Source organism: Hypanus sabinus, chromosome 8 (genome assembly GCF_030144855.1).
Source record: "Hypanus sabinus isolate sHypSab1 chromosome 8, sHypSab1.hap1, whole genome shotgun sequence".
Lineage (NCBI taxonomy): Eukaryota > Metazoa > Chordata > Chondrichthyes > Myliobatiformes > Dasyatidae > Hypanus > Hypanus sabinus.
Genome location: NC_082713.1, coordinates 130,555,100 through 130,578,768, shown reverse-complemented (window position 1 = coordinate 130,578,768; position 23,669 = coordinate 130,555,100). Strand labels below are relative to the sequence as shown.

The window sequence follows — 23,669 nt, the reverse complement described above, 5'->3', positions numbered from 1 at the left end:
TTTAAGTTCCATCCTCCCTTTTGTCTGGATTTGCTACTCTTTTTGCATATTTATTCAAAGTCACTGCCATTTTATTATTTGCCTTTATTAATTCCAGTAAAGACTAACACTTGCCTTAGCAACCCACCTCATGTTTTGGGTTCTCTTCTCAACAATGTAAGTTTTTGTCTCTTAAAAGTATCACAACTCACCTTCTAGTGGAATGGGTTGACATTTATCTTGTGAAAAGACCTCAAACACTTTTCTCAAACTTTGATGCACTCCATTTTCCCCTGTGATTGAACTAATCCAGCCAATCCCTTCTGAATGCTCTCCAAGGTTCAATCTCCTGCCTGCAGTAAGACGTTCTGTGTCCTTAGAGGACTAGAGCAGAGGCAGCAGAGTACAGCAAACTCCTGAACCCGCTTGGTGAACGTTGGTGGATGTGCTCTCTTACCATGCACGGACAGCCAGCCTTCAACACGGTCTTTCCCTTTGGAGTTTGTGGCTTCACACTCGTAGGAGCCCTCGTCCTCAGGCTGGATGTTTGACAGCCTCAGAACAGTGTTGGAATTGAGCAGCTCAGCACTGCTGGGCAGGCTGCCCCCCACCTTCCGCCACTGGATCTGAGGGATTGGGCTGAAGGAAGAGATGGAGGAAGGCAATGAAGGGGAAGGAAAGACAAGGAAGGGGGGTGAAGAAGCGAGATGGTGAAGAGAGAAAGGAATGAGAGTAAGACAAGGGGAGAAGAAACAGGAAGGGGGGAGAGAAGGACGGGAAGGGGAAGGGGTGGAGAGATGGGTAGGGAGGAAAGAAATGAGGGGAGTGAGAAAAAGAGTTACTGAAAGCCAGTTTGTATGGCAATCCAACTTCGAAAGCAATGTACATGTTGAGATGGACACCAGAGGTCTGGGGCAAAAAGAAACTGAACCACAGTTTCATATTCCACATATTCCTCAATTTACCTCAATTAGCCAAGAAGAAGACCTATCAGTATAAGATCTTTTTGATCAAGCTGAAAATAAGAAAACATATTTTGTGTACATGTATCTTATTGGAGCACTTCAGAAAAAAACCATCCCAAATGCACTTGCAGGATGACACAGAGAATATTATTCTGGGACACTCTGCCCCTTTGCCCAGGCCACTTAAACAGAGAGCAGTGTTGAATTTATTCCCTTGGATTTAAAATCACTTTCCATGTTTCACTGTATCTGCATTATTCAGCCTACTAATGAACCAATGAGCTCACAAGAAAGCCGTCAGGTTATTGTCACACTCCTATGTGATAACCCCAGTGCCAAACTCTTTCCTTATGTCCTGGCTCTACCATCATTTCAAACAGTGCACCTTTAGCCCTAACAACATTTTGTTTCATTAAAAACTCTTCTCTCTGAAGAAAAAGCATGTTCCCTCTCATTTAACTACCCAGCTGCTTGAGGCAATAGCTCTTCAAACTATTAATAGTGATCTACAGGGAAAGGAACAGAGTGAAGGGAGCTAGAAGGGACCTTCCTATTGTCTGTGATGGATCAGGACCAGAACTACATTAGTCCCTCTGCATTGGCTGAAAGAGAACACCCCATCTCTCAGCAACACCAGCACTATCCTGTTCACCTAGTGCAGAGGCTATTTTCAGCTTTTAAAAATGATGAAACAAATCCCAGGTTACCCAAGTGATTTCACTGGTGCTTTTACTTATTTAGTCTTCTCTAGCTAATGCAGCTTGCTGTAATGTTATCTTACTTCTGATTTCAGAACTGTTTTACCCTGAAACCATTTACTCCAGCATTATTTACCCTGGGGACATTCAACCCAGATGCACAATTTAGTTTATGATTTTTCTCGCATGTACTGAGACACTCAGCTTGACTTGCATACTTTCCATACAGATCAAACCATTCGACAGTGCACTGAGGTAGGACAAGGTAAAACAGTAACAGAATGCAGAATAAAGTGTAGCAGCTACAGAGAAAGTGCAGTGCAGATAGACAATGAAGTGTAGGGTCATAATGAGGCATTTCACAATTTACAACAGGATGGAAATAACACAACATGATTTACCCCAGTGCAGTTTTCCCAGCAGGGTTTACATTGGCATGGTTCACTCAGAGTAGCTTACGTTGGCATGGGTTGTCAAAACAAAACTGAACCTGGCACAATTTATCCAAGTACGGATTGCTCCAGATTGGTTTATCCCAGCATATCTTAACCCAGTGTGATTTATCCTAATATCGGTTACCTAAGTACATTTTCCCCAAATGTATATTGCACCAGTGTGCTTTACCCCAGCAAAGTTTCCCTTAAACAAAATGCTGGAGGAACTCAGCAGCATCTATGGAAAAAAGTACAGTTGACATTTCAGGCCGAGACCCTTCATCAAGACTGGAGGAAAAAGGATGAGGAGCAGATTTCAAAGGATGTACTTTTGTACTTATTTTCCATTGATGTTGCCTGGCATGCTGAGTTCCTCCAACATTTTGTGTGATTTGCATGGATTTCCAGCATCTGTAGATATTCTCGTGTGTGAAAGTTGTCCCTACTCTGGCATGGATTTCTCTAACTGAGGCAAAAAAAAAGATAGCATCCAGTAACAAGAACAGGGAATGGTGGAAACACTGAGCAGGCCAGACAGTATCCATGTGGAGAGAAACCAAGCTGACATCATCAGTCAAAAACTCCCCATCAGAACTGAAAAGGTGTAAAATCCTGTTTTAACTTGCAGAGAGCGGTAATGGTAGAGCGAACAAGGGAAATGATTGTGGTGGAGTTTGGACCAAAGTTGTCAAGGTAATAGTTACAATGAGATTAATGACTGGTTTATCCCAGTCTGCCTTGACCCCGGTATAGTTTCTGATTGACAAAGAATAAAGCTGAATCCTTGTCTTGCTTATCCTCAGCACTTTTCACCTTCCCCCAAAATGTTCATCTCAAGCACAGATTGCCTACAAGAGCAAAATGTGACCTCAACTCAGGTTTCACAGTAGACCTGCTGGCCTTGTCTGCCCTGTTCGCATTGTCAGTTCAAGTGCAATAGGACAGGTGTGGAAATGTATTCCAGAGCGCTCAGCAGAGTCGCTACCAGGATCTCAAAGAGATTTGTATTTGCGAGAATAGGTCCAGAAGGCAAGCGTTGCGTTGCTATGGCAACACAGGAAACTGATGGTAAAGGCTGACACAGTGCAAGACTGATATGGGCTGAATGCAGCAACTTGGGATGAGCTAACTTCAAAGTTCAAAGTACATTTATTATCAAAGTAGGTATACCATATAGAACCTTGAGATTCACCTTCTGGCAGGCAGCAACAACACAAAGAGACACAAAGGAATCCACACACATCAAAGGCCGTCAAGCATACAAAATGCAAAAAAAGAACAAACCGTGCAAACACTTAAAAAAGTAAACAAATAACGTACAGAACATGAACCGCAGAGACTCTGAAAGTGGGTCCACAGCCACAGAGTCCGTTTAGTACCGAAGAGAGTAGAGATGGCTGCAGGGCAACTACTGCTCTCAAATCTGGTGGCAGGAGGACTTTTGCACCAGCTTCCAGACGGCAGAGGAGATAAGAGGGTCAAATGCAGGCAGACATGACAGGGTCAGATGAGGGACCCTGGTTGACACAGAGTAGTGAGCAGTACATCTTTGCACTCAGCCTTGTCGCCTTAATCTTTATAATCTAGCTGCACACTTATATTGGCGAAACATCAGTTTGTTTTTCACTCTCCAGCTTGGGCCATGCTGCTTCAATCTGGTTTCAAATGGGCCCAAAATTTCAATCGGCCCTAAGTTTTAATCCAGCCAAAGTCTGCTCCAGCAATGGCGCAGTGGCTGTACCTGCATTCTTCAGAGTCCAGTTTGCCGAATGCTTCAGGATTCCGCAAAAACACCGGAATGTTCAGGCAATTCAAAAGCACAATTCCCAAAGGGAATGGCTGCAAATTGCAGTAATCATAGTCCAGAAATAAAGTAAATTTAGTAGAATAGTTAGTAATTTTGTTAGCTGCCTGCAAAACATCACCGTATATCACCAGCACCATCCGTCATTGGGCCGATGAGCCTGTGCCTGTGCGACATTGATCTTTGTCTCTTAAAGGTCTCACACCCTGGGCTGTGAATCAGGAAACCAAGGGGAGAAGACATCACCTCTCCTGGTTCCTGCAGGGAAAGGTGTGGTTGTCCCTGAACAGTAGATTGAGATGTACCATTCATGGCTGAAGAGCTGCCAATGAATACTGCCTGTTGGTCTGCACTGGGCCTGCATTTTCCTGCATACTCAGGCAACATGGGGCAGGTAACTATGGAGTGGCCTCAAGTAGGAGAAGTCATGTTAAAGAAAATTATGAACAACCCCAGAAAAATGGTTCCAAGACTGCTAGATCAGACTGCATTGACTGAGGTGTGATTGGTTTGGTTTTCATTATGGGATGCATGCTTCACAGGGTGTAGCTGCCATTTAATTGTCCTTCACCTATCACTATAGAAAAAGTAATGGTGAAGTCATGGAACACAGAAATACAGCCTTCAGTCCACCAAGTCACAGGTATCAAGCACTGCAGTGGGGAATCCAAAACAAGAGGGAGAAATCTTGAGATTACACTCAGAGTAGTGAGGGGATAAATCAGGAAGCACTCTCCCAACAGGAAATGAGAAATGCTAAATTCTCCCTTCCAAACGCTAGAGCCTGAAGTAATTGATTTCAGACTGAGATTGCTTTGAGGCAAGGGTTTCACAGAATAATGAACCACAGTGAGAAATACATTAGGAATTCATTGTTACCGCAGGTGTCAGAGGCTGAATTGCCTATTCCTGCTCCTCCATATACACTGCACTTCATTAATAGCTACAACACTGTAAGAAGAGTGGCATAGCAAGGGGAAACTCCCTCAGTGTTCACACCACAACTTATTTAATCTTCCTACTTACTTTCCAAGTGCAAAGCATTCAAGTGTCAGATTTTCACCCATCAGGACCTGGGTATCGGAGAACTTCACCCGAATGTCAGCAGGATATCTTTTCACTAAGCCTGGAATTTTAAAAAAAAGGGGAATTTCTGATCATTGCTACTGGAACAAAATGAAGCAACCATACATAGTCAGGCCCCATTTAATAGCCTTCATTAATCATTTAATAGCAATTCCAACAAAATTAAATTGAAGACACAATGTGTTCAGCCATAAGATGGCTGAGGTAGAAGTAAACTGGAACAGTCAGCAAAGCAGCAGCAACTATGGAGAAAGAACCAGTTCAGACTGGGGTCATAGATGGATAGGACATGAAACCATGCCTTTTTGCCCATTGAGCCCATGCCAGCGACCATCAATCACCCTAAGTACTCCTCCTGCACTTTTCACCTTGTCATTGACAGGGTAAATAACCACAGAAGAGAAATGTTAATTCCATTCTGTTCACCATTAATGCGGACTGCCATGCTAAATGTTTCCAAAAATTTCTATTCAATCTTCAGGTGTTTACGTAACCAAGAGACAAAATTGGGAGATTTGCAGCATCTATCCCATCTGCAAAACAAAAAACAATTCTGAAAAGCAAAACATCTGAGGAAAAATTTGCAAAAGCAAAAATGATTAATTCTTACCAACTGTTTGAGGGATGAGAGGGATGTACTTGCTGAAAACGCTTTTGGAAATGGATGGACTGCTGACCATACAGGAGTAATTGCCCAAGTCGGTGTCTTCCACTTTCGCAATGTAGAGGTTTCCGGTGTTCTGGGAAACAAAATGGCGCTGGCTGGACACGATGAACCTGGGGAAAGCATTCAGCAGCCAGCGATACCTGAGGTCATCTATGGAGAAACCAAACAAAATCTGCGTGGTAACCAGAGCTCAAATGAGGATAGGATCTGAAGCAAAACACAATTTTTCAAAATTGCATACCACTGCCCTGTTGGGGATTAACTCACTATATCCCCAAGAGACAACTGGGAAACTCCCTTAACAGTCTGGCCTGGTGACCACACTGCTTCAAGTGCACACAGTTCACATGTAACCATCCTCCAAACCCTGCACATTGATGATGCAAAGATCATCGCCAGAGTCTCAGCAATCTCCTCCCTCGCCTCCCACAGTAGCCTAGAGTACATCTTGTCCAGGCCCGATGACTTAGCCAACTTGATGCTTTCCAAAAGCTCCAGCACATTCCCTTCCTTAATATCTACATGCTAAAGCTTTACAAGCTGCTGTAAGTCATCCCTACAATTGCCGAGATCCTTTTCTATAGTGAATACTGAAGCAAAGTACTCATTAAGTACCTCTGCTACCTCCTCCGGTTCCATACATACTTTTCCACTGTCACACTTGATTAATCTTATTCTCTCGCATCTTATACTCTTGCTCTTCACATATTTGTAGAATGCCTTGGGGTTTTACTTAATCCTATCCGGCATGGCCTTCTCATGGCCCCTTCTGGCTCTCCTAATCTCTTTCTTAAGTTTATTCCTGCTGGCCTTATAATTTTCTAGATCTCTATCATTACCTAGTTTTTTTCATAAGCTCTTCTTTTCTTCTTGACTAGATTTAAAACAGCCTTTGTACACCACGGTTCCTGCACCCTACCATCTTTTTCTTATCTCATTGGAATGTACCTATGCAGAACTCCACGCAAATATCCCCTGAACATTTGCCACATTTCTTCCGTAGATTTTCCTGAGAACATCTGTTTCCAAATTATGCTTCAAGTTCCTGCCTGATAGCCTCATATTTCCCCTTACTTCAATTAAACACTTTCCTAACTATCTGTTCCTATCCCTCTCCAATGCTATGGTAAAGGAGATCACTATCTCCAAAATTTTCTCCCACTGAAAGATCTGACATCTGACCAGGTTCATTTCCCAATACCAGATCAAGTACAGTCTTTCCTCTTGTAGGCTTATCTGCATATTATGTCAAGAAACCTTCCTGAACACACCTAACAAACTCGACTCCATCTAAACTCCTCACTCTATGGACATTCCAATCGATATGTGGGAAATTAAAATCTCCCACCAAGACAGCACTGTTATTAATACACCTTTCCAGAATCTGTCTTCTTATCTGCTCCTCAATGCCCCTGTTACTATTGAGTGGTCAATAAAAAAACAACCAGTAGTGTTGTTGGTCCCCTCCTGTTCCTAACCCCTACCCACAGAGAATCCGTAGAAAATCCTTCCATGTCTTCATTTTCTGCAGTCGTGGCACTATCTCTGATCAACAATGCCACGCCTCCACCTCTTCTGCCTCCCTCCCTGTCCTTTCTGAAACATCTAAAACCCGGCACTTGAAGTAACCATTCCTGCCCCTGAGCCATCCAAGTCTCCGTAATGGCCACAACATCATAGCTCCAAGTACTGATCCATACTCTAAGCTCATCTGCTTTGATTATAATACTCCTTACATTAAAGTAGACACATCTCAAGCCATCGGTCTGAGTGCGTCCCTTCTCTATCATCTGCCTATCCTCCCTCTTGCACTGTCTCCAAGCTTTATCTATTTGTGAGCCAACCACCTCTTCCTCCGTCTCTTTAATTTGGTTCTCACCCCCCCCCCCCCCCCAGCAATCCTAGTTTAAACTCTCCCCAATAGCCTTAACAAATCTCCCTGCCAGGATATTGGTCCCCCTCAGATTCAAGTGCAACCTATCTTTTTTCTACAGGTCATTCCTGTCCCAAAAGAGATCCCAATGATCCAGAAATCTGAATCTCTGCCCCCTGCTCCAATCCCTCAGCCACACATTTATCCTCCACCTCACTCTATTCCTATACTCACTGTTGTGTGGAACAGGCAGTAATCCTGAGATTACTACCTTTGTGGCCCTGCTTCTCAACTTTCTTTCTAACTCCCTGTAGTCTGTTTTCAGGACCTCCTCCCTTTTCCTGCTAAAGTCGTTGGTTCCAATATGTACCACAACTTCCAGCTATTCTCCTTCCCATTTCAGGATATCGTGGACGCGATCAGAAACATCCTGGACCCTGGCACCTGGGAGCAAACTACCATCCGTGCTTCTTTTCTGCATCCACAGAATCATCTGTCCGACCCCCTAACTATAGACTCCCCTACTACTGCTGCCATCCTCTTTCTTTCCCTACCATTCTGAGCCACAGGGCCAGACTCTGTGCCAGAGGTGCAGCCACTGTTGCTTCCCCCAGGAAGGCCATCCACCCCCCAAACAGTACTCAAGGAAGAGTACCTATTGTCAAGGGGTACAGCCACTGGGGTGCTCTCTAGCCTCTGAGTCCTGCACTTCCCTCTCCTGACTGTCTCCCGAGGCCCCAGTATGACTACCTGCCTAAAGCTCCTCTCTATCACCTCCTCATTCTGCCTAACCAGACGAAGGTCATCGAGCTGCATCTCCAGTTCCCTAACGCGATCGCTAAAGAGCTTCAGCTCGATGCACCTGGCACAAATGTGGCTGTCCGGAAGGCTAGGTGTCTCCCAGACTTCCCACAACTGACACCGAGCACAGAACACTGGCCTCACACACATCCTTCTTGTCTGTATTCTGCACCGGCAGCCTACCTGCCCTCTACCCATTATTGCCGAAGCCTTGTTGAGCCAAAGCCTTCCTACACTGAACCCCTCTACTCCATAGCCCGCTCTATAAGGTGTCGCCTTTTAAACTCTTCTCGCTATTCTAAATGGCTGATGTCCACGCGCTTGCACAGTCATGCCCCGATCAAACCACTGAAGAAAAAACCATAGTCTTAATCATCCATAGTCTTATTTGCCCATCTCTCTGCTGAAGGCCACACTTTGTGCAGATTGGTTTTAAAAGAAATAGCGATCCCTTCCTTGATGTATGCAGTTCAACATCTCAGAGGCCTGACATGAAACATTGACTGTTGCTCTTTCCCGGATGCAGCCTGAGCTGCTGGACTTTTCCAACATTTTCTCTTTGATCTTTCTCGGATCTCCAGCATCTGCAGGTTTCTTTCTAGTTTCACAGACAAAATATTGTTCGTGAATTTATGTTTATGGTAAGAATTATAAAATCCAACGTATGCTAGAGGAATTAGCTGCTTCCACGTAGTGACTGTTCACAGCCACAAGATGGTGAGAGATCTACACAGGACCAAAATGTCCCTCATTTAAACCTGAAAACAGAAGAGGGCGTAAAGGCCCTCAGGCAGTGATCTCAACTTGCCAGGTTACATTATCTTCTTGCAGATTTGATGCTACCATTGTGGTCTTGGCTTCTGCTCCTCCAGATGTTACAGATAAAGCATTTATCCCAAAGCAGCTTTCAATCTCCATGCACGAAAAGTATCTGGGTTGAACCAACGTGCACAACCCTAATCACCACCTCAGTATAGAAGCACTTGGACTACTCCGCACAACAATGGACTTTTTTTATTAAACACAGCAAGTGGAGGGTACCTAGAATGCTTTGCCAGGTGTTGACGTGAAGACAGATATGATATAGGCATATAAGAGTTTCTTAGATAGGCACATTAACACATAGAGAATGGAGAGACAAATGCAGACAGAAATGATTATATGTAATTAATTTAATTAATTCAGCACAACAATGTGAGCTGCAGAGCCTGGTCTGTTCATTGCTAAGTTCTACTCTGCTGCAGGTTCAAATTAATGTACCACAAGTCATTCTAAAATTTAATAATGCTTGGTATACACTTATCAACTGCACTTGGTTTGGACTGGATAGGCAGAGCTGAAAAACACAATTATTGGTCAAGGAGCCAAGCCCAGAATTAGTACCAATTCTCCAGACGTTCTAGCATTGGATCCACAGCCATGCATGAGTTAACTATATTTCCTGGCACCTTTTAAATGTGATGTGGACATCGACCTCTGTTCCCTTTTTAGGCAGTATGTTCCACGGCCTCCTCAACAATCTGGCCAAAGAAAATATTTCTCCATCTCCCCTCTAATCCTTCTACCAATTATATTATCTCCATGATTACTGGTATTTGATTCTACTGTCAAGGGAACCAAGTTTCTTTCGACTTAATCTGCAACCTGTATTACATCTGGTTTCTCAAGATAACTTATTTAATCTCCATCCAAAGCTAAAATGTTCCATTCCTAAGATAGCCACTATCTTGTCTCTTCATGTTTATCTCGGAAGATCATTTTGCACTGGCATCCTGGGTGGTACAGACAGCATGAGCAAAGTGGCCTGTTCATGTGCTGTACAGTTCGATGTTCTATTCAAAAGATAACAAGCAGCATCGTGCAAGGTACATAGCAAAAACTCTAAAAACTCCTGTTTTATATAATTCATTCACATCAATGATCACTCCCCTAATGAACTGCCTTGCGGGTCACTTAAGAGTCAACCACACTGGACAGTCTGGAGTCACAAATGAAACCGAGTTCCTGAAGGAAATGAATGATTAGATAGCTTTTACAGCTACCAACATTTCAGTCATTTCACAGATTTTAATTGCTTGCAACAAGATCCCAAAACAGAGCAATACTTTTAAAAAGCATCAAAATATCCATATTTTCAAACTAAAATTACAACAGACCGATAGCATTCCCATAATCCTTTGGCAAAGGAGATTAAGTGCCAGAGCTAAATGCCACAAGCCAGCTTTCACAGTATTTGCAGCAAGCAATCTCAAGCTCATTGGGTCACATCCAGCGATGCAAGATATTAATCACAGGGTTAATCTGCTTTCTAGCTATAATTTATCCCCTAACAGCATAATGAGCTGTCAAGTTCAACATCCTTTAGACAGTGACAGGATCCTATCTGAGCCGGAATATGATGAGATTGATTAGTTAGTGCTGTGGGGTTGGTAGGAGGGCAGTCACAAAAGAAAGCTGAAATTTAAAGCCAAGAGATTGATCTGTGTAAAATTCATGGTATTGTGGAAGTACCTGGGAAATGCGGAGGGGCAGCACACAAAAGCACTGCACCAACTCCTAACTTCGCCTTCACGGCCTGTCGCTCATCAGTTGGAAACCTCTCAAGATCTGCAAGAGAAAGATGACAAAACATCCCTTTTACTCAAAAGCAATAACAAGCAGAATTTCAAAGAGTAAAACCCCACATTTTTAAAACAGACCTCTTAGTGTGAAGAAGTCTGATGCCCAATTTATGCCCCGCTTGATTTTCTTCACTTTGGTTAAAATTTCAGTTAAGGTAATAGCTTATTTATTACAATTAAAAGCATTACAATCCTGACTGAATCTGAAATTTTCAATGGTCAAGGTGACTTAAAAGTTACCCCAGAAACTGCTGCTGAAAACATAATGTGATTCTCTTCTTAGTCCTTTGCTTTCTATAAGGGAAATCCTCAGGTCACAAAAGAGTACTGTTCCAAAGAAGTGATGGAAACCTGAAGTTCTCAGAAGATAGAAATGAATAACGGTTTGTGGGAGAGGATCGCAGCAACACGTGACAGGAGAGTGAGCAGGCACGGGAAGAGCAGTAACCAGGCAGCCTCACTCACTCCCAGCTCGGCTTGTCTTGACAGTCTCTAATTGTTGTGGTTCATTGGTATGGCAGTCCATAAGTCAGACGCTCACAACCCAGCCTGCTGGGAATATTAAAGTTAAACCTAAGTATAGAGATGAGATCAACTTTTTTTTAGTTCACACTGAAACTGGGATAAAGCATGAGGAGGAAAGCTTTAGACTGCAGGAGATCACAGATGGCCTGGTTAGACGGGCAGAAAAGTGATGAAAGGAATTTAATCCAGGGTTGGGTTATCAACAAGGCAAAAGAACTGATGCAAACAGGAGACTGTTCAGTAGAGTTGAGGAACAGAGAATATTTTGAATGTTTACCTATAGACCCTTAAAGGTCAATTAAGTAGTTAAAAAAATAAAAAGGTATTGAGGATTGTATTAGAAGAGGCGTAAAAGAGCAGAGGATTATGCTAAAACAGCGGTGGTGGTGGTGGGTGGTGGGTGGTGGGTGGTTATCTGTTGTATCCTGTGATGACAGGAAACCTGTGCGGGAAAGTTTTTAACGTGGAAAAGCCTTTGCACTGGGATAATTCCACTCTCCTGACCTCAGAAGTCCGGGTTCAGTGGTTCAAACGTGCATCACAAACTGGGGTCTTCCATGGTTACAGTGGATGACCATAATGTCTTCTGGGTCTTATACTGCCCCTCAATCACCACAGAGCATTGCAGTACTGCCTCTTTAGCCATTAGAGATTACTGTAGTTTTCATCAATCCAGTCTGCCAGAGCTGACTTCACATGCTGGAACAGATGTGTCTCTAACTCACTGGGGTATGAGAACACCAACTATCCTCACTGTATACAATACTAATTAAACCACAGCATGCATATCATGCACAATTCTGCTAACCACATTAGAGGAAAGATGTGACTGCACCAGAGTGAGTGCACAGGAGATTCAAGGTGGGGGTTGCAGCTCTGAGTAAAGATTGGATATACCTGTCTTTTCCAGAGCAGAGGAAGTGGACTGTGACTGAACTGAGGTTCCTAAATTATAAGGAGCCAAGATGGACCCATTTCTTGAGCTGTGAGAGGTCAAAACTCAAAGGATGCAGATCTTTTGGAAGAGGACAGCAAGGCTTTGAGAGGAAGTGCGGTGGCGGCCATTTTCAAATTGTCCAATTGCTTCTCAGATCAGAGTTCTGAGAGGCGGGACTGCGCAGGCGCGTGAAGGCGGCCTGGGAAGGAGGGAAGATATATAAAGGAGATACTGAGTGAGGTAGTTCTCTTTTGGAAGAGGACAGCGAGGCTTTGAGAGGAAGTGCGGCGGCGGCCATTTTCAAATTGTCCAATTGCTTCTCAGATCGGAGTTCTGAGAGGCGGGACTGCGCAGACGCGTGAAGGAGGCCTGGGAAGGAGGGAAGATATAAAAAGATCGCAGCCTTAAGAAGCAGGCAGCTTCGTTTGCGGGCAGCGGAGTGAGCCGGGCGCAGAGTGTAGGGCTTGGGCTCAGGGGGCTTAGGCGGAAGAGGGCACAGTCGGCTTATCTTTTAGTTCTTGTTATTTTCAGTTATTTGGGAAGTATGAGTGTGAGGGCAGCTTGTTGTTCTCGGTGTCGGATGTGGGAAGTCCTGGAGTCTCTGAGCCTCCCGGACGTCCACATCTGCGCCAGGTGCGCCGAAATGCAGCTCCTGAGGGACCGAGTTAGGGAACTGGAGCTGCAGCTCGATGACCTTCGCCTGGTCAGGGACAGTGAGGAGGTGATAGAGAGGAGTTACAGGCAGGTGGTCACTCCGGGGCCACGGGAGGCAGATAGGTGGGTCACGGTCAGGAAAGGGAAGAGGCAGGTACTAGAGAGTACCCCAGTGGCTGTACCCCTTGACAATAAGTACTCATGTTTGAGTACTGTTGGGGGGGGAACAGCCTACGTGGTGGAAGTGACAGTGGCCGGGCCTCCGGCACAGAGGACGTCCCTGTAGCTCAGAAGGGTAGGGATAGAAGAAAGAGGACCATAGTAATAGGGGACTTGATAGTCAGGGGTTCAGACAGGCGGTTCTGTGGAGGTGATCAGGAGTCCCGGATGGTAATTTGCCTCCCTGGTGCCAGGGTTCGGGACGTTTCTGATCGCGTCCAAGATATCCTGAAGTGGGAGGGTGCGGAGCCAGAGGGCTTGGTACATGTAGGTACCAATGACATAGGTAGGAAAGGGGAAGAGGTCCTGAAACGAAAGTATAGGGAGTTAGGAAGGCAGTTAAGAAGAAGGACCGCAAAGGTAGTAATCTCGGGATTACTGCCTGTGCCACACGACAGTGAGAGTAGGAATAGAATTAGGTGGAGGATGAATGCGCGGCTGTGGGTTTGGAGCAGGGGGCAGGGATTCAAGTTTCTGGATCATTGGGACCTCTTCTGCGGCAGGCGTGACCTGTTCAAGAAGGACGGGTTACACTTGAATCCTGGGGGGACCAATATCCTAGCGGGGAGGTTTGCTAGGGCTACAGGGCAGACTTTAAACTAGTAAGATGGGGGGGACGAGAATCAATTTGAGGAAACTATGGGAGAGGAGGTTAGTTCACCAGTAGAGCAAGTAAATAGACAGTGTGTGAGAGAGGAAAGGCATGTGATGAAGGGATGCGCTCAGCCCGAAGATGTAGGGGAGAAGAAAGAAAAGGATAATAAATTTGAATGCATTGTTAGGGATGAAAAGAGAGGAGGAGGTGGACAGTATCTTAAATGTATCTACTTTAATGCTAGGAGCATTGTAAGAAAGGTGGATGAGCTTAAAGCGTGGATTGATACCTGGAATTATGATGTTGTAGCTATTAGTGAAACATGGTTGCAGGAAGGGTGTGATTGGCAACTAAATATTCCTGGATTTAGTTGCTTCAGGTGTGATAGAGTAGGAGGGGCCAGAGGAGGAGGTGTTGCATTGCTTGTCCGAGAAAATCTTATGGTGGTGCTTTGGAAGGATAGATTAGAGAGCTCCTCTAGGGAGACTATTTGGGTGGAATTGAGGAATGGGAAAGGTGTAGTAACACTCATAGGAGTGTATTATAGGCCACCTAATGGGGAGCGTGAATTGGAAGAGCAAATGTGTAAGGAGATAGCAGATATTTGTAGTAAACACAAGGTAGTGATTGTGGGAGATTTTAATTTTCCACACGTAGACTGGGAAGCTCATTCTGTAAAAGGGCTGGATGGTTTAAGAGTTTGTGAAATGTGTGCAGGATAGTTTTTTGCAACAATACATAGAAGTACCGACTAGAGATGGGGCAGTGTTGGATCTCCTGTTAGGGAATGTGATAGGTCAGCTGACAGATGTATGTGTTGGGGAGCACTTCGGGTCCAGTGATCACAATAGCATTAGCTTCAATATAATTATGGAGAAGGACAGGACAGGACAGGACCAAGAGTTGAGATTTTTGATTGGAGAAAGGCTAACTTTGAGGAGATGTGAAAGGATTTAGAGAGAGTGGATTGGGTCAAGTTGTTTTATGGGAAGGATGTAATAGAGAAATGGAGGTCATTTAAGGGTGAAATTATGAGGGTACAGAATCTTTATGTTCCTGTTAGGTTGAAAGGAAAGGTTAAAGGTTTGAGAGCACCATGGTTTTCAAGGGATATTAGAAATTTGGTTCAGGAAAAGAGGGATGTCTGCAATAGATATAGGCAGCATGGAGTAAAGGAATTGCTTGAGGAATATAAAGAATGTAAAAGGAAACTTAAGAAAGAGATTAGAAAAGCTAAAAGAAGATACGAGGTTGGTTTGGCAAATAAGGTGAAAGGAAATCCGAAAGGTTTCTACAGTTATATTAAAAGCAAGAGGATAGTGAGGGATAAAATTGGCCCCTTAGAGAATCAGAGTGGTCAGCTATGTGTGGAGCCAAGGGAGATGGGAGAGATTTTGAAAGATTTCTTCTCTTCGGTATTCACTAAGGAGAAGGATATTGAATTGTGTAAGGTGTGGGAAACAAGTAAGGAAGTTATGGAACCTATGACAATTAAAGAGGTGGAAGTACTGGCGCTTTTAAGAAATTTAAAAGTGGATAAATCTCCAGGTCCTGACAGGATATTCCCCAGGACCTTGAGGGAAGTTTGTGTAGAAATAGCAGGAGCTCTGATGGAGATCTTTAAGATGTCATTAGAAACGGGGATTATGCCGGAGGATTGGCGTATTGCTCATGTGGTTCCATTGTTTAAAAAGGGTTCTAGAAGTAAGCCTAGCAATTATAGACCTGTCAGTTTGACATCAGTGGTGGGTAAATTAATGTAATGTATTCTTAGAGATAGTATTAATAATTATCTGGATAGACAGGATCTGATTAGGAGTAGCCAGCATGGATTTGTGCGTGGAAGATCATGTTTGACAAAACTTATTGAATTTTTTGAAGAAGTTACGAGGAATGTTGATGAGGGTAAGGCAGTGGATGTAGTCTATATGGACTTTAGCAAGGCCTTTGACAAAGTTCCACATGGAAGGTTAGTTAAGAAGGTTCAGTCGTTAGGTATTAATGCTGGAGTAATAAAATGGATTCAACAGTGGCTAGATGGGAGATGCCAGAGAGTAGTGGTGGATAATTGTTTATCGGGATGGAGGCCGGTGACTAGCGGGGTGCCTCAGGGATCTGTTTTGGGCCCAATGTTGTTTGTAATATACATAAATGATCTGGATGATGGGGTGGTAAATTGGATTAGTAAGTATGCCGATGATACTAAGGTAGGAGGTGTTGTGGATAATGAGGTGGGTTTTCAAAGCTTGCAGGGAGATTTATGCCGGTTAGAAGAATGGGCTGAACGTTGGCAGATGGAATTTAATGCTGAGAAGTGTGAGGTTCTACATTTTGGCAGGAATAATCCAAATAGAACATACAGGGTAAATGGTAGGGCATTGAGGAATGCAGTGGAACAGAGAGATCTAGGAATAACAGTGCATAGTTCCCTGAAGGTGGAGTCTCATGTAGATAGGGTGGTGAAGAAGGTTTTTGGAACATTGGCCTTTATAAATCAAAGCATTGAGTACAGAAGTTGGGATGTAATGTTAAAATTGTACAAGGCATTGGTAAGGCCAAATTTGGAATATTGTGTACAGTTCTGGTCACTGAATTATAGGAAAGATATCAATAAATTAGAGAGAGTGCAGAGACGATTTACTAGGATGTTACCTGGGTTTCAGCACTTAAGTTACAGAGAAAGTTTGAACAAGTTAGGTCTCTATTCATTGGAGCGTAGAAGGTTGAGGGGGGATTTGATCAAGGCATTTAAAATTTTGAGAGGGATAGATAGAGTTGACGTGAATAGGCTGTTTCCATTAAGAGTAGGGGAGATTCAAACGAGAGGACATGATTTGAAAGTTAGGGGGCAGAAGTTTAAGGGAAACACGAGAGGGTATTTCTTTACTCAGAGAGTGATAGCTGTGTGGAATGAGCTTCCTGTAGAAGTAGTAGAGGCCAGTTTAGTTGTGTCATTTAAGGTAAAATTGGATAGGTATATAGACAGGAAAGGAGTGGAGGGTTATGGGCTGAGTGCGGGTAGGTGGGACTAGGTGAGATTAAGAGTTTGGCACGGACTAGGAGGGCCGAGATGGCCTGATTCTGTGCTGTGATTGTTATATGGTTATATGGTTATTTAAAACTGATCTACAGAAACACTGGAGGGTAGATGAAACTAGGACTCGTTGACTGAAAGTATGGTGAAACCTTCATCACATTTAAACAGGGCTGGGATGTCTACTTAAAGAACAGTGACTTACAGAGTTAAGAACAAGAACACAGTGCTGGAGTTGGGAAGAATTAAACTCGAGAGCTCTATTTTCAATGCAAAGAAAATGATGGTTTCCTTCTACATGATACATTTCTTCAAACCTTTTTTGCATCTTTAAAGGGGACCTTAAACAATAAGGCCGATCTGAATACCCAACAACTGTTGGTCAGAACTTCAATCCAAAGGCCAAGCCAAGAGCTGTCATTAACTGTCTAACCAAATCATTAACAAAATGATCTGTTAGCAAGTTAAGGATAAAAATAACACCAACTTAATTAGGACCCATGGATACCATCAAGCAAACAACAGGACATTTCTCTTCCCAATCAAAGCTGGGAGAATACCTTAAAAGAAAAATACCACAGCCAGATTTTATTTCCTCTTTAGAAAAGCATCTACAGCTGCATAGACATTAGACCTCCCAATGAGAGATGTTCCCATCAGAGTGAAGACAGGTTGAAGTAAAGCAGTAATATTTTCATTAAGGTTCTGGACTAACAGAACCATTTTCTAAATGAAAGTTCTCATCCCGAAATGTCAACCGTTTCTTCCCTTTCACAGATGCTACCTGACTTGCTGAGTTCCTCCAGCACCATGTACGTTGCTCAAGATTTTCAGAATTTGCAGAATCTCTTGTGTTTAAAATAGCCACAACATCAGAGTGGACAGTCAAACCTCACAGTTAATCATTTTAGAAGATTCTAACCAAGTCTTTCAAGAGTCTCTATGCCCGAACTGCAATAAGCCCATGGAAGTGCATTGACACTTTAGTCGTGCGAATGTGCAAACAATCACCAACCATTTGGATTTTTGAGTGGATTCATTCACCTTCAGGAACAAGACTGGAATACGACTGCGGGACTGCTGTCATTTATGTTGCCTGTAGTACGAGTAGTGTTCTGATCACTGAATAGTGCTCACAAGAAGCAAAACCAGCCAATGTGGACAATGACTTCGATACTCTTCGCCAGAAGACCACTGTTCCCACCCCAACCCTTGCAGGTGAGTTAGAACAGGAACAAATTGGCAGCAAGGAGTTCCCAAGACCAGATTCTGGAGTACTTAATCCAGTTTTATGTTACAATGGTATATCGGAAGTTCTGTAGCAACAGGATTAAGTGACTAAAGGACTTTCTTCACCCAAAGATAATCTTCCAGTGTGTCAACTCATTTTAAACTCTATTTGCATGGAATCCTTCCAAAACCTGGTTAGAGTTATGGAAAACAAAAGCTAATCAACTATGGAAGGTTTGACAGACAATCCTCATCTTCTTCTTAATATGAATGCACAAAAATAGGAGAAGCCTAGAAAGAATGATCTGGTTCCCTCAGCACGGATGCCAACAACCAGTGGCCAGAGAACATCATCTCTGGATCACGACCCAAGCCCCCTGCAAACTACAATTGGGTCAAAAAGAACAGAGAGCTTTGAACGTGTAGCTCAAAAGCTGACATGGGAGAGGTGGGCTTCAATTTTGTTGGGCCAGAGTTTACTTTCATAGTGCCGGGACCAGTGTCTGGGTGACTTGAATGACATACTCTGCCTGGAGAACACTGAACAAACATTAAAAATCAAATAAAAGAAATAAAATAAAATTAGCAATCTTCCCATGTTTTCTTCTCTTCCCAGCTAGGCAAAACCGCCCCCATAGAAACAATGGATAGGCTGGCCTCACCTTATCAAGGAAGCAAATGCCCAGTGTAGATGCCAGATTCAGGGATGAAAGTATGTTTACATTTTGTAGTAAGTCACTGGACATGATCCTGAATCCAGGGGCAGAAATGTCCAAGAGAAGCTTGACCACTAAACTGTGGACTTCTATATCCATGACAACGTCCTGAATCAGTATCGACACCAATGCTGAGGTAAACTCTCCACTCTCCACAGGGTTCCAGTGATTCCATTGTCCATTCATTCCACCCCATTAATCTCCTTCCTGGTGTATATCCATGTAAGTGTCACAAATGCTACACCCGCCTATTCACCTCACCTCCAGTCAGAATCCCAACAGGTGAGGCAACCCTTAACCTGCAAATTTGCTGAGGTCGTCTAGTGTATCTGGTGCTCCTGATGTGGCCTCCTCTGCATTGCTGAGACCCAATGTAAATTGGACGAATGCTTTGTTGGGCATCTCCGCTTCATCTGCAAAAAGTAGTCTCCTCGTGGCCAACTGTTTTAACTCCTACCCCCGTTTCCATTCCAACATATCAGTCCAGGGCCTCCTCTGCTGCCATGATGAGGGCACTCTCACTGTGGAAGAGCAACACCTCATATTCAGTCTGGGTAGCCTCCAACCTGATGGCATGAATATCGATTTCTCCTTCTGATAAAATTTCCTTATATTTTCCTTTTCTCCTCCCTCTTATCTCTTCTTCAATTTCCTACTCTGACCTCTCACCTGTCTTCCTCACCTGCCTATCACCTCCATCTGATACCCCTTCTACTTCCCTTTCTCCCATGGTCCACTTTTCTCTCCTATCAGATTCTTTCTTCTCCAATCCTTTTATCTTTCCCACCCACTTGACTTCACTATCACCTTCTATCTTGTCCTCCTTCCCCTCCCTCCAAGCATCTTTCCCTCATCATTTCCAGTTCTGATGAAGGTCTCAGCCCAAAATATCATATGACCATAAGAGATAGGAACAGAATTAGGCCATTTGGCCCAACAAGTCTGCTCCACCATTCAATTATGGCTGATTCTTTTTTCTCCTGCTCAGTCCCAATCCCCAGCCTTCTCTCCATAACCTTTGATGCTGTGGTCAATCAAGAAGCTATTAACCTCTGCCTTAAATACACCCAAAGACCTGGCCTCCACAGCTACTTGTAGTAACAAATTCCACAAATTCACCGCCCTCTGGCGACAGAAATTTCTCCACATCTCTGTGGTAAATGGACACCGCTCTATCTTGAGGCTGTTCCCTCTTGTCATTGGCTCTCCCATCATGGAAATGTCCTTTCCACATCTACTCTGTATAAGCCTTTCAACAGTCAAAACGTTTCACTGATAAACCCCCCCCCCATCCTTCTAAACTCCAGCGAGTACAGGCCCAGAGCAAGCACACACTTCTCATATGATAATCCTTTCATTCCCAGAATCATTCTTGTAAACCTCTTCTGAACCGTCTCCAATGCCAGTACATCTTTTCTTAGATAAGGAGCCCAAAACTGTTCACAATACTCAAGATGAGATCTCACCAGTGCCTTATAAAGCCTCAGCATCATCTCCCTGCTCTTATATTCTAGACCTCTTGAAATGAATGCTAATATTGCATTTGCCTTCCACACCACCAACTCAACTGCAAGTTAACTTTTAGGGTGTTCTGCACAAGGACTCCTAAGTCCCTTTGTATCTCATATTTTTTGGATTTTCTCCCCATTTAGAAAATAGTATGCACATTTATTTCTTCAACCAATATGCACAACTGTGCATTTTCCAACATTGTATTTCATTTGCCACTTTCTTACCTATTTGCCTTATCTGTCTAAGTCCTTCCACAGCCTCCTGTTTCCTCAACACTACCTGCTTGTCCATCAATCTTCATATCATCTGCAAACTTGGCAACAAAGTCATCTATTCCATCATCTAAATTCTTGATATATAGCATAAAAAGAAGCGGTCCCAACACCGACCCCTGCGGAACACCACTAGTCACTGGCAGCCAACCAGAAAAGGATCCTTTTATTCCCAGCCAATGCTCTAACCATGCTATCAACTTTCCTGTGTTGCCTTGGGCTCTTAGCTTAGTAAATAGCCCTATGTGTGGCACCTTGTCAAAGGCCTTCTGAAAGCCTCATCCACTTTATCACCTTTATCTATCCTACTTGTAGTCTCCTCAAAGAATTTCAACCGGTTAATCAGGCAAGATTTTCCTTGAAGGAAACCATGCTGACCTTGTCATATCTTGTCCTGCATCACCAAGTGCTCCAGCATCTTCCCAACCACTGAGGTAAAGCTAACTGATCTATAATTTCATTTCTGCAGCCTCCCTCCTTTCTTAGAGAGTGGTGTGGCATTTGCAATTTTCCAGTCTTCCGGAACCATGCCAGAGTCTAATGATTCTTGAAAGATCATAACTAATAATTCCACAATCTCTACCACTACCACTTTCAGAACACTAGGGTACTGTTCATCTAGTCCAGGTGACTTACTTAGGTCTTTCAGCTTTCTGAGTACCTTCTCCCTTGTAATAGTAACTGCATTCACTTCTCTTCCTTTGTACCAGTCAACAAATGGCACATTTTCGGCCACAGTGAAGACTGATATTATTTAGTTCATCTGCCATCTCTTTGTCCCCCATTATTATTTTTCCAGCTTCATTTTCTAGTAGTCTTATACCCACTTTCATCTCTCTTTTATTTTTTATATACATGAAAAAGCTATTTCTACCCACCATGATACTGTTTGCTAGCTTGCTTTCATATTTCATCCTTTCTCTGCTAATGGTTCTTTTAGTAGCTTTCTGTAGCTTTTTAAAAGCTTCCCAATCCTTTATCTTCCTGCTAATTTTTGCTTTGTTGTATGTCCTCTCTTTTGTTTTGACATTAGCTTTGACTTCCCTTGTCAGCCACAGTTGTACTATTTTGCCATTTCAGTATTTATTTGTTTTTGAATACATCTATCCTGCACCTTACTTATTTTCCCTAGAAACTCGAGCCATTGCTGCTCTGCTGTCATCCCTGCCAGCATCTCCTTCCAATTTACTTTGGCCAACTTCTCTCTCATACCACTGTAATTTCTTTTACTCCACTAAAATACTGCTATGTCAGACTTTACCTTCTTCCTATCAAATTTCAAGTTGAACTCAATCTTATTGTGATCACTGCCTCCTATGGGTTCCTTACCTTACGTTCTAAACCTCCACTTTATTACAGAAAGCCCTATCCAGTGGTAGGCTCAATGACAAATTGCTCTAAAAAGCCATCTTGTAGGCATTCAACAAATTCAGTCTCTTGAGATCCATTACCAACCTGATTTTTCCAATCTACTTGCATGTTAAAATCTCCATGACTATCATAACATTGCCCTTTTGACACACCTTTTCTATTTTCCATTCTGATCCGTAGTTCACATCGCAGCTACTGTTTGGTGGCCTGTATATAACTGACATCAGAGTCCCTTTACTCTTGCAGTTTCTTAACTCAACCTGCAAGTTAAGAAACCTTCCAATCCTATGTCACATATTTCTAATGATTTGATACCATTCTTTACCAGCAGAGCCACACCACTACCTCTGCCTACCTTCCTATCCCTCTGATACAATATATAACCTTGGACACTTAGCTCACAACTCCAACCATCCTTCAGCCACAATTCCCGACAATCTGAAAAAGTGCAACAGGATCATCTGTTTTTTTTCTTATACGCTGTGCATTGAGATATAACACTTTGACTACTGTATTTGCTACCCTTTTTGATTCTACATCCCTAATGCACTGATACTCTGTTAGCTGCAATTTTGTCCTATCATCTGTCTGACCTTCCTGACATTCTGACTGCACGCTATGTTTGCCTTTTTACCATCTGTCCTACTCTGAGGATGGATGGTAAAAATATATCAACTGTTTGTTCATTTCCATAGAAGCTGCCTGACCTGCTGAGTTCCTCTAGCATTTTGTGCGTGTGTTACTGCCTTCTTTTCCTAGGGAGATACAAGCCACTAAATCTCTGTCACTCTGGATGAGGTAACGGAATCAGCAAGGAACAGCACAGCACCTCCCACTGACTCCGGAAAAAGAGACAGATTCACTCCTCTTCGACCTGCAGCCTTCTGGATGAGTGCAACCACAGAGCTTCTTGTAATTTGCCATTTTAATTCACCATCACACTCCTACTGTGACCTCCTGCATTGCTATAACAAAGCCAATGCAAGCTATAGAACTAAACTCTCATCTACCATCTGGGCCCTTGTAGGCTTCTGAATTCAATAGTGAATTCTTCAGCTTCTTTATCAGTTGTCCATAGCAGCTCAGATGGTTTGAAAATTTTCCTTCCTTTTTTCCTCTGGTTGCAGAGTACATTTCTAGCTTGACCTAATGCATCTGTTCCTCCTCTGTAGTTTGCAATTCCTAGATTCTTCTGACTATGTTCTCACTAACTGTCCCCATTCACTCATTAACCAGGTAACCTTGCTTACATCTTCTCTCCAAGGTTGCTTTGGTTTTAATCCATCAGAGAGATCCCTTCCACCCAGCCTCCCTGCAGAATAACCAACTTCTTTTCTCTCCTCCCCAGGGTCTTCAACCTGTAATGTTACTTGCTTCTCATTAGTATTTCCAACATTTTCTATTTTCATTTTATCACTGAACTACATCTCAGCTACATTCTAGTCTGCTCGATGGAGCCTTTGTAAGCCCTGAGTTGATATCAAATTTCATGTGTACTGCAGTGTCAAGGATAATAAATAAACAGAACAGATCATGGAGACATGTTTTGTCTTCGACACACTTGGGAGTTCATAAAAGAGTTCATTAAGTTCCCTTCTCCCCTCCAGAACCAAACAATGAGTGATGGTTACTGTACAGTAATCCATTGATGACCATTGCTTGGTGCACAATGTACA

At 43.2% G+C, this 23,669-nt stretch overlaps 1 protein-coding gene across 1 annotated transcript in view; it reads right to left on the bottom strand.

Annotated features, from left to right (window-relative positions):
* Window positions 1-23,669, bottom strand: part of LOC132397672 (contactin-1-like) — a 412,092-nt gene that overhangs the window by 362,844 nt on the left and 25,579 nt on the right. The window contains exons 4-7 of the mRNA XM_059976440.1: window positions 10,819-10,914; window positions 5,577-5,783; window positions 4,907-5,006; window positions 437-618 (exon numbers count right to left, since the gene is read on the bottom strand). Of these exons, the coding sequence (XP_059832423.1) occupies window positions 437-618; window positions 4,907-5,006; window positions 5,577-5,783; window positions 10,819-10,914 (585 nt within the window). The remainder of the gene's footprint in view (window positions 1-436; window positions 619-4,906; window positions 5,007-5,576; window positions 5,784-10,818; window positions 10,915-23,669) is intronic.